This window comes from Nicotiana tabacum, chromosome 1 (assembly GCF_000715075.1).
Source record: "Nicotiana tabacum cultivar K326 chromosome 1, ASM71507v2, whole genome shotgun sequence".
In the NCBI taxonomy this organism is placed as follows: Eukaryota; Viridiplantae; Streptophyta; class Magnoliopsida; order Solanales; family Solanaceae; genus Nicotiana; species Nicotiana tabacum.
This window is the reverse complement of record NC_134080.1, coordinates 181,950,694-181,962,960: the sequence shown is the minus strand read 5'-3', so window position 1 is coordinate 181,962,960 and position 12,267 is coordinate 181,950,694. Positions and strand designations below refer to the sequence as shown.

At 36.0% G+C, this 12,267-nt stretch overlaps 1 protein-coding gene across 1 annotated transcript; it reads left to right on the top strand.

Annotated features, from left to right (window-relative positions):
* The first annotated feature begins 1,685 nt into the window (after window positions 1-1,685).
* Window positions 1,686-2,189, top strand: LOC107821520 (uncharacterized). Its single transcript, XM_016647952.2, has one exon. It carries the CDS (start codon window positions 1,686-1,688, stop codon window positions 2,187-2,189), a length of 504 nt encoding a protein of 167 aa, XP_016503438.2.
* Window positions 2,190-12,267: the final 10,078 nt, after the last annotated feature.

Here is a 12,267-nt window from a genome sequence, read left to right as displayed (position 1 = left end):
TTAACGTATGAAAACACGAGATGTAACATCCTTCTCCCCTTAGAAATATTCATCCTCAAATGTTCAACTCTCTGGGATCTATATAACCTTGGCAAAGTCACCCTTGGTAACAATACTACTTCCAACTTTTCCTATAGAAACTTAATAATTTAATGCCACATAGGACCACAATCATCAATAACGACAATGGCCTCACATGACCAATGACAATAACTAACACCAGAATCCATACACGTACCTTAATGTTATGACGCCTCAGTCGGACCCTTCTCTGGAGGAGGAAATAAGTAGGGATATCTAGATTCATGTCTTCCTCGGCCTCCATAGTCACTTCTTTCACATTGTTGTTTCTCCAAATTATTTTCACCGAAGCTACGTCTTTAGTTTTTGATCTCCAAATTCATCCGTCTAATATAGCAATTGGAGTTTCTTCATATGATAGCTGCTCTGTGACCTGAACGTCGTCAACTGACACAATTCTGGAAGGATCTCCGATACATTTACAGAGCATAGACACATGAAAGACTGGATGTACAGACTCCACGTCCAAAGGTAAGTCTAACTTGTCACACCTCCTTTTACTACCCCGAGAGGGGAAGTATAAGGGAGTTTTTTCAATTTAAGTGATATTGATCAAAACAGGATAATTATTCAAATTCAGAGTCGCCAGTTGGGATAATTTATGGTATCCTAAGAAGTCACCAGTTTAAAATCCCGAATCAAGGATGTTTGACTCTTATTTATGGTCTACGAACACAGAAATCCGGGTAAGGAATTCTATTAACCCGGGAGAATGTGTTAGGCATTTTCGGGTTCCATGATTTTAGCACGGTCGCTCAACTATTAATAATTGCCTAATTATCTGATTTTACATGTTTTAAACCTATTGTGCAGTTTTAACCTTTTATCCGCTTTTAATTATTTATGGATTTATTTCTGGAACAAGCCACGACATGTTTATTTTATTATTATTCAAAGTTGTGGTAGGGTTACATGAAATGCACACCCTAATTAGGATTTACATATCATGACCATGCCACGGGAACCGTACCCATAGTCACGATGATTATTATTAATCGCGCCTAAATCAAGCTATGATGTTTGTAATTCTTTTCGTAAGTTCGAGATTATGGTGAAGGTGATGAATTATGGATTAAACTAATGTTGTGGAGGAAATTGAGCCACCTCACGTTGTTGGGCCATCGGTATTAGCCCAATTTTACTAAATCAAACAGCCCTACATTCTAGAGGTTTTGGTCAACTTGAAATGAAAATTCTCTTAGCTTTACACTTAACATAACAACGAGACTAATCAACTTTTAATAATAAATAATTGTTATCTGTAATGATAAATATCACATTATGGTGGATGTTTACTCTTCTTCCATGATTTTTCATCTCAAATGCTTAATGACATATTCAATGACATATTTTGTATGTTCAATGACATATTCCATGACATATTTTCTTCACTTTTTATGCCTATATAAAGGCCTTGTAATAGATAGGAAAATACACACAATTGAAGAAGAAAATCTTTTCCTTCTCTCTTTCTCTCTATATCTCTTGACTTGTTTTTCCTTGTTCTATATTGTTATTTTTGAGCTACGTTTCTTAACACGTTATCAGCACGACTCTAGTCTTGTCGAAAGTTAAGTGCAATTCTTCATCCGAAAGTTTTTACTATGTCAAATTTGTCAAAGCTTGAGTTTGTGGCACTTGACATTTCTGGAAAGAATTACCTATCATGGGTTCTCGATGCTGAGATTCACTTAGCCGCTAAAGGCCTTGGTAACACCATTACTCAGGGTAATGAGGCATCAAGCCAGGACAAGGCGAAGGCTATGATTTTCCTTCGTCATCATTTGGATGAAGGTTTGAAGATTGAATATTTAACAGTGAAAGATCCACTTGAATTGTGGACTGGCCTGAAGGAAAGGTATGATCACCTTAAGGCTACGGTATTGCCAAGGACTCGATATGAGTGGATGCACTTACGATTGCAAGATTTTAAAACCGTAAGTGAGTATAACTCTGCTGTATTTCGAATAACTTCCCAATTGAAATTATGTGGGGAAGTTATGAATGATGAGGATTTGCTGGAAAAAACTCTTACAACTTTCCATGCCTCAAATATGGTATTACAACAGCAATACCGTGAAAAAGGTTTTAAAAGTATTCTGAATTGATCTCATTCTTTCTGGTGGCTGAGCAACATAACAACCTTTTACTGAAAAATCATGAAGCTCGTCCCACAGGGTCAGCTCCGCTTCCTGAAGCAAATATGGCAGCTAGACGTGATAAGTCTGGAAAAAACAGAATAATAATCATGGCCATATGAATGTACGTGGGTATGGCAATGTTAAGAGACGATATGATAGTCGTCATCATGGTGGTCATGGAAAATAAGAGAACAATATGGGTTCTCAAAACAATCCTTCAAGAGGCAAAAGTGGTAACTGCCACCGCTGTGGCATGAAAGGTCATTGGAAAATTGAATGTCGTGCACCTGAGAATTTTGTCAGGCTTTATCAAAACTCCATCAAAATAAAGGCAAATAATGTTGGATCATCTTCTGCTAATGCCCCAGTGGAGTCACACTTGACCTTTAAAAATTATTTTGAGGCGGGGCCTTCAAACAAAAATGATGACAATACCGAGGCAAATCTTGCTTTGAAAGATGATGATTTTCAAGGCCTCAATGATCTTACTCATTTGGAAGTTGAAGATTTCTTTGGAGATCAACACTAAAGTTTGATCATTTTATTGGGGAATGCAATTATATTGTTATTTTCAGTGTTTTTATCTCATCTAAAGTTGTTTTTATTTTTAAGTAGTACTTAAGTTGTCTTATGTTGTTTGTGGAGATGTTTGTTTTCCGTATTTCTCATGATGTACTTTAATTCTTTTTTTTATGAAGAAATTAAAATTCCCCAGTCTTCAATTGGATCCAAGATGAGTAATGAAGTTTTATGTCTTTTGGATAGTGCTACAACTCACACAATATTATTTCGTTATGAAAAAGGCCTATGTTAATACAATATCCGGTAGTACAAAGTTGATTGAGGGCTCCGGAAGAGCGGCCTTATTATTACCCGAAGGAACGATATTAACTATTGATAATGCATTGTATTATAGTAAGTCTCAAAGAAACTTGTTGAGTTTCAAAGCTATTCGCCAAAATGGCTACCATGTTGAGACATCAAACGAAGGAAAGGTTGAATACCTTTATACTACTACAATAAAAGTGGGTAAAAGATATGTGCATGAAAAATTACCCGCATTTTCTTTTGGGTTGTACCACACAAATATTAGTGTGGTTGAATCACATGCCATAGTAAACAAAAAGTTTACTACTTCTAATGATTTTATCATTTGGCATGACCGGTTGGGCCATCCCAGTTCTAACATGATGCGCAGAATAATAAAGAATTCAAATGGACAGACATTGAAGAACAAGAAGATTCTTCAATTTAAGGAATTCTCCTATGCTGCTTGCTCTCAAGGAAAATTGGTTATTAAACCATCAGCAGCTAAAGTAGGGATTGAATCCCCTGCATTTTTGGAACGTATACAGGGTGATATATGTGGGCCTATACATCCTCCATGTGGACCATTCAAGTATTTTATGGTCTTGATAGACGCATCTACAAGATGGTCACATGTGTGCTTATTGTCAACTCGTAACATGGCATTTGCGAGATTGTTGGCCCAAATAATAAGATTAACAACACAATTTCCAGATTATGCAATTAAGACAATTCGCCTTGATAATGCTGGTGAATTTACATCTCAAGTCTTTACTGATTATTGTATGGCCACTGAAATAAAAGTTGAGCATCTGGTTGCTCATGTTCATACTCAAAATGGTCTAGCAGAATCATTGATTAAATGCCTCCAATTAATAGCTATACCATTACTAATAAGGACAAAACTTCCCATTTCAGTGTGGGGACATGCTATTTTGCATGCAGTAGCACTTGTGCGCATAAGGCCAACCAGTTATCATGAAGTCTCCCCATTACAGTTGGTTTTTGGTTAGGAGCCAAATATTTCCCATCTAAGAATTTTTGGATGTGCGGTATATGTTCCAATTGCTCCACCACAACGCACAAAGATGGGCCCCCAAAGAAGGTTGGGAGTATATGTAGGTTATGAATCTCCTTCTATTATTAAATATCTGGAGCCTATGACAGGAGATTTGTTTACAGCCAGATTTGTTGATTGTCATTTTCATGAATCAGTTTTTCCAACATTGGGGGGAGAAAATAAACAGGTGAAAAAGGGATAGATAGGAACGTATTATCTTTATCTCATTTGGATCCTCGTACAAATCAATGTGAATGAGAAGTTCAAAAGATCATTTATATGCAAAATGTTGCAAATCAATTGCCAGATGCATTTACTAACCTTCCACGGGTTACTAAATTGCATATTCCAGCTGTAAATGCTCCAATTCGAATTGATGTCTCAGCTGGACAGTATGATAATGAAAACGAGTCTAGGCCATGCCTTAAACGTGGTAGACCAATCAGTTCCAAGGATAAGAACCCCCGAAAGAGGAAAGGAGGGAATGATCAAGTTGATCATAACATAGAGGCAATTTCTCAAGAGGAGCATAAAGACATAATAATTGATAAGACCTCACAGGAGGTTCTAGTACCTGGAAATGATGAAAATGAAGAGATCTCAATAAGTTATGTCTCTACGGGAAAAAGGTGGAACCGAAATAACGTTATTGTTGACAACAATTTTGCATATAATGTTGCAGTTGAAGTAATGCAACAAGATGAGGATCTTGAGCCAAAATCTATCGATGAATGTAGACGGAGAAATGACTGGCCAAGATGGAAAGATGCAATTCAAGTGGAATTGGCTTCACTCGAAAAACATGAAGTTTTTGGACCAATAGTCCAAACACCTGAAGGTGTCAAGCCAGTGGGGTACAAATGGGTTTTGTGCGAAAACAAAATGAAAAAGGTGAAATCATAAGGCATAAAGCACGACTTGTGGCACAAGGGTTTTCGCAAAGGCCTGACATTGATTATATGGAGACATATTCTCCTGTGGTAGATGCAATTACCTTCAGGTATTTAATAAATTTGGCAGTCCATGAAAAACTTGATATGAGGTTGATGGACGTTGTCACAACCTACTTATATGGCTCACTAGACAATGAGATTTTTATGAAAATCCCTGAAGGATTTAAAGTTCCTGAAGCACATAAAAGTTCAAGAGAAACTTGTTCAATAAAACTTCAGAAATCCTTATACAGATTGAAGCAATCAGGGAGGATGTGGTACAATAGCCTTGGCGAGTATTTGCTAAACCAAGGGTACAAAAATGACCTTATTTGCCCTTGTGTCTTTAGTAAGAGGTCTGGATCTGAATTTGTCATCATAGCTGTATATGTTGATGACTTGAATATCATTGGCACTTCTAAAGAGATTCCCAAAGCCGTAGAATATTTAAAGAAGGAATTCGAGATGAAAGATCTCGGAAAGACAAAATTATGTCTCGGTTTGCAAATTGAACATTTGGCAAACGGAATTTTTGTTCATCAATCTGCCTACATAGAAAAGGTATTGAAACGGTTTTACATGGATGGAGCACATCCATTAAGTACTCCGATGGTTGTTCGATCACTTTATGTGAATAAGGATCCGTTCTGATCTCAAGAAAAGAATGAAGAGCTTCTTGCTCTTGAAGTACCATATCTTAGTGCAATCGGTGCACTAATATATCTTGCTAACCCTACAAGGCCTGACATAACTTTTTCGGTTAATGTCTTAGCAAGATATAGCTCTGCTCTTACAAGGAGACACTGGAATGGGATCAAACACATATTGCGATATCTAAAAGGGACTACCGATATGGGCTGATTTTATGGCAATGATTGCAATCCTGATCTTGTTGGTTATGCCGATGCTGGGTATTTATCTGACCCGCATAAGGCTCGATCTCAAACAGGTTATGTGTTTACATGTGGCGGCACTGCCACATCTTGGCGATCGACTAAGCAATCAATCGTGGCTACTTCTTCTAATCATGCTGAGATAATTGCTATTCATGAAGCAAGTCGAGAATGTATTTGGTTGAGGTCTATAATACATCTTATCCAAGACAAATGTGGTTTGAAGTGTGACAAACTACCCACAATTTTGTATGAAGACAATGCAACATGCATAGCCCAATTGAAGGGAGGATTCATAAAAGGAGATATGACAAAGCACATTTCACCAAAGTTCTTTTTTACGCATGATCTTCAACAAAATGGTGAAATTAGTGTTCAACAGATTCGTTTATGTGAAAATTTGGCTGATCTGTTCACTAAGGCATTACCAACCTCAACATTTGAGAAGTTGAGACAGAAGATTGGAATGCTCCGTCTTCGAGAAATAAAGTGATATTTTCATGAGGGAGAGTAAGATATGCACTGTACTCTTTTTCCCTTAGCCTAGGTTTTGTCCCACTGAGTTTTACTGGTAAGGTTTTTAACGAGGCAGCAAATAAAGCGTATTATAGATATGTGTACTCTTTTTCCTTTACTAAGATTTTTTCCCTATAGGATTTTTTCTTAGTAAGGTTTTAACGAGGCACATTATCTATGGACATCCAAGGGGGAGTGTTATGATAAATATCACATTATGGTGGATGTCTACTCTTCTTCCATGATTTTCATCTCAAATGCTTAATGACATATTCAATGACATATTTTGTATGTTCAATGACATATTCCATGACATATTTTCTTCACTTTTTATGCCTATATAAAGGCCTTGTAATAGATAGAAAAATACACACAATTGAAGAAGAAAATCTTTTCCTTCTCTCTTTCTCTCTATATCTCTTAACTTGTTTTTCCTTGTTCTATATTGTTATTTTTGAGCTACAATTCTTAATAGTTTTGTTTATATTCAGATACTTTTTTTCTCGATTTCTTGAATATGCCATGAGACACAATTAGAATATAACATTTACTCAAATGCCATCCAAATAAAACACAATGAACAAATGTATCAAAAATAACCATCAAATAGAAATAGAAAATTTGGAACTTTTAGCGCAGTTAGGAAAACTTTCATTTAATATTAATGTAATAAAACTCCAACCAAAATTCGTACAGAATGACTAATCGAGGATCACAGCTTAGAAATCAGCAACAAAATTTCAGCCGAAAAAGGACCACAACCTTAGCTCCGGCAACCTCAACCGAAGGGAGTTTCTCAACAACAAACTCGACGGCGCCTTCGAATTTAACGGACCTCTCAATACAAAGCAAATTTGAATCTGAAAATGCTTAGCACCGGAAACCTTAGACAGTGACAACCTCGAAGGAAGCCCAAAAAATTGAACACCCATCTCGACTCTGAATCGCACTAAAAACCACTCTGTCTCCGCAACTCCCACTCTCTATTTTGATCTTGTTCTTCTGGGACGGGAATAAATAATACACTGATTTTCTTATCTGAACCTTCTGCTGAAGCAGAAAATGGATGGCAGTCAGTGCAAAGACCAAGGTCAGGTTGAGGCGACAAACCATCAGCAAGGTTATTGGTTAGGACTCTGTTTATGAGGTTAATCATGCCAAACTGAAGAATAACTATCATGCTAGTAAATATCATTTTTAAAAGAAGCAGACATCACCGGAAGTTATGGAAATGATTACATTGCAAAACAAATCAATCTCCTGGCACTTTGCCGTTTTTTGTTTGTTTGTGTGCTCCTATGTATATGTGTTTGTGTGTAGCTTTATTTCTTTGAGTGTGTGTGAAGTCAAGACCTCGATGGCTTCAGCTGCGGCTGATTCTAAAGTTCTTAGGGGTCCTTTTTAATCGTTGAATCAAAATGTATCAAGGTTGTCGTTTTTTTGTTTTCGTCTAGCTCTCTATCTTCATCTAGGAATTAGGCATTATTTTTTATAGGGGTAGGAATTAAGTTAGGACAAATGAGGAATGGGTATGAGCTCGATGTTTTGGGCTATCCGAAATTGGGTCTTTTCAATTAAGACCAAACAAAATTAATCTCAAATTTCATACTCTTTCTTCTAAAACAAGACCAAAATTACTACACCATTTACTGATTAATCCTACTTAAGTAAAATAACTATTAAAATAAAACTATCCATTAAAACAAACCTATTTTTAGTATTTTTTAAAATTTCATACTAAAGATAAAAGATGAAAAAAATATTGTAAAATTAAAATAATATTCCTAGAACTATTTTTGTATTTTAAGATAGATAAATTAAAAGTAATCAGATAAAAATATCAATTAGCTAAATAAAAGAAAATATCTTTGTAATTTTTATTTTTTGTGATAAAATAAAGTAAAAGAGTCAAAACTAGTTGAAATAACTATATTAGGCCTAAACTAAATATTTAAATGTTAAAATGTGTAAAACCTTGGGGAGGGTAAAAATTACATGTCTACAGCTTCCCCTCTTTGATTGAAAGCACGAAGAGTTTTCAGACAAAGAACGATGAGACAGTTTTTTTGACCTGACCCTTATTTAGAGAGACCAAAAACTAGGAGCAAAGAATGTGACCGAGCCCTGGTATCTGAGCTGCCTACATATCCTTGGCTATAAAGAAATCATGTCATGTGTAGTTTAGAATTAGGAAGAGTGATGGAGTATACCGAGGTGGAGAGCCGATTGAGGTGCCGTCGAGGATCCGGTCCGTGGTCCCGTTATTACATCAGAATCAAAATCTAAAAGAACTAACCAAACCTATCAATTATGAAATACAAGATTCCTATGTATTAGTCTTCTGAAGCTTGATCTTGAGTCTTGATTGGTTATTCACGCGGATTATGATCTGAATCTTGATGCTTGTTAGCTGCAGGTGCTGGTTCTTTTCCTTTTTCAACTTCTTCGGATCAAGACCAGACATGCAGTGCTCGTGACTTCAGCCATGTCTTGAGCAGTTCACATCTTTCATCTGCTTCTGAATTTGGATTCACTTCCTTTTTTTTTGGATTGAGACTTATTCCTTTGGTTATCTCGGACTATCGACTCACATTTTTTGAGGCGAGCTTTGGCTACTTCTATCTTGAATTGAATTCTGAAATGACTTCCCTCGTTCTCCAGGTGGGCGCCTGCTACTAACTTGAAACTTAAATAATTTTGAAACGAATTCCCTTGTTCTCCAGGTGGGCGCCTGCTACTGCAACAAAACAGACAAAACAAAAGAAATTTTTCTTCCCCAGTTTGGTACCGGGAACATCTGTGAGTGTTAATCGAATCCTGTTATCCAAAAGAGTTCTATGAATTTAAAAGTTAAATCTCATTATCCAGGAGAGTCCTGAAAACTAAAATTAAATCCCATCTTAAGAGTGAAAATTTGAAAGCTAAATCTATTTCCTAAAGGTAAAACTTACGCTAAATCTCATTGTCTACGAGGGTCCTAAAAACTTAAAACTACATCCCATTATCCAGGAGGGTCTTGAAAAATTTTAAAATTAAATAACATTATCTAGGAGGGTCCTGAAAATTTGAAACTAAATCCCATTATATAGGAGGGTCCTGAAAAACTTTTAAAATTAAATCCCATTATCCAAGAGGGTCCCGATTTCAAGACGACTAAAGATTGATAACTTAAGAAACTAAAATTGACTTTTTTTTTCAAATCTAGACTTCCTTTTTTTTCAAATTGTCCAAGGAGAAAATTCGTCAAACTAGGTTTTCTATCTTAGGAGAAAGATTCATCAGACTAAGATTTTGATCCTAGGAGAAAGTTCATCAGACTAGATCCTTTTTTCTCTTTTTTTTTTGTTTTTTGGTATCTTAGGAGAAAGATTCATCCGACTAAGACGTTTATCCTAGGAGAAAAATCATCGGACTAGGTTTTCTATCTTAGGAGAAATATTTATCAGACTAAGACGTTTATCCTAGGAGAAAATTCATCAAACTAGGTTTTCTATCTTAGGAGAAAGATTCATCAGATTAAGATTTTGATCCTAGGAGAAAGTTCATCAGACTAGGTCTCTTTTCTTTTCTTTTTTGGTATCTTAAGAGAAAGATTTATCAGACTAAGATTTCTATCCTAGAAGAAAATTCATCAGACTAGGTCTCCTATCTTAGGAGAAAGATTCATCAGACTAAGATTTCGATCCTAGGAGAAAATTCATCAGACTAGGTCCCATTTTGTTATTTTAGGAGAAATATTCATCAGACTAAGATTTGATCCTAGGAGAAAATTCATCAGACTAGCTCCCTTTTTTTGTTATCTTTGGAGGAATATTCACCAGACTAAGATTTCTATTATAAGATAAAATTCATCAAACTAGGTATTTTTGTTATCTTAGAAGAAAGATTCATCAGACTAAGATGTCTATCCTAGGAGACAATTCATTAGACTAGGTTTTCTATCTTAGGAGAAAGATTCATCAGACTAAGATTTTATTGGGAGGAAAATACATCAGACTAGGACTTTTTATCCTAGGAGGAAAAATGTGAAGATTAATGGCAAGATTTTATGCACAATAGCAAGGCAAATAAAGGCAAAGATTTGAGAAACTTCCCTTTGTCAGCTCTTCTCTTCTTTTTTCTTTTTTTTTTGAACCACTTTCCTTACATTGCTTTGTTCCTGTTTCACACAAAGAAATTTTTTTCATCTTTGAAAATGGTGGTCGGTTTGTGGCCTTGATTCCTTGGGTAGCTTTGACTTTTGCTCAATCAGCTTGAGTAGGTTTAAAGAGACTTTTACTCTGCATCAACCCTAATTGTTTCAGACCTTGTACCATTTGTATTTGTGGCTCAATCAGTCTTATCCCTACTGGAGATCTTTTCTTAGGGGACCTTTTCTGATATCTTGAATGACTTCCTACTTTTTGGAGCAATTTGTTTGTCAGAGAGAATCACAAGTTATCTTTGCTTGCGCCAAGTAGGCTGACAAGAGTCTTGGGGGGAGCTTTTGCGTGAATCCTCAAGGCATGTTGACTATAACAACTGAGTGTGTTGACCAAATTGACTTTGTGCAACTAAAAAGTTGGTAGTAGATTTTGAAATTTTCTTACTTGTTTTGACAAGGACTGACTCAGAGTGAAAGACACAATGATGCAAAGAACAAGTATCAACAAAAAATGCCCCTGTCGGAAGGACAGAAGGAAGAGTTTTTTGTCAATAACTAGCCTTAGTGATCATGACATGCATTTTGGACTCAACGGACTAATCTATCAAACTAATCCAATCTTCCCTTTTACCATTCTTATGACCTTTGAAGTCGGGCTTGTTCGTGCCAATCCTTTGCATCAGCTTCACGACTCACTTTCGACTAGTGGTGCCCTGAGGGATTTTTATGTACAAGTCTCTCTCATTTATTTATCTCTTCTTACCGTCGTCTTACAGTGCCCATGAAGGTTTTCACTAGCAAGACTCTCTCATTTTTTTTCTTTTTCTTTTTCTTTTTCTTTCTTGCGCGAGCATCTTGATAATGTTCTATGTCGCGTGACAACCGTTGCTACTTGCATGCTTCTCTTGGAATTCTTGAAGGCATATTAGGAGGTCTTTATTTGGGAGAATTTTGGATAGGGTTGCAAAGAAAGAACTTCATGAAGGATCAAAATAAACTCAAAATAAAGGGGGTTGTAGACTTACAACTCTTGGAATCGACTCATTCAAAAGTGAAATAAAATCTTTGCCCCAGTTTCAGCTATTGGGGATTTTTTGATTTTTTGTTCTTTTTTTTAATTCTTATTTGGTTGGACCGAACCGTGAAGCTGCCTACGTATCCTTTTTTTAAGGAATCAGGTCGAATGTAGTTCAAACATCTGACCTAACTATAATTTTTCTTTCTGTTCCTCTATTTTATTCTTTTCCTTTCTTTTTTTTTCTCTTTTATTTCTTTTCATTTTTTCTTTTGTTTGCCCCAGCTTCTATCTTCCGAGGGCATGGACCTTCGACAATTATTTTCTTCTTCATCCTTTTTTTCAGTTGAACTTTCAAAGAGCTGCCCGAGTTTGTACCCTTGAGGAATGGACCTTTATTGTTATTATTTTATTTTATTTTCATTTTTTTGGATTTTTGACTATAAAACTAATTCCAAAAGAGGGTGGTTAAAGAAAATAATACAGACTCAAAAGAGGTAAGAAAGGGTATAAAGTGTTTGGGTAGCAGAAAAAGCGCCTCCCAACCTCAAGAATGCCAAACATATTATATTTTCGTGATCATAGCCTTGATGAACATGTCTATCTTCTTGGTGTGTCGTGGTCGAAAGACACTTTCCATCCATTAATGTCAAACTTTCGACCAAACTTCAATTGATT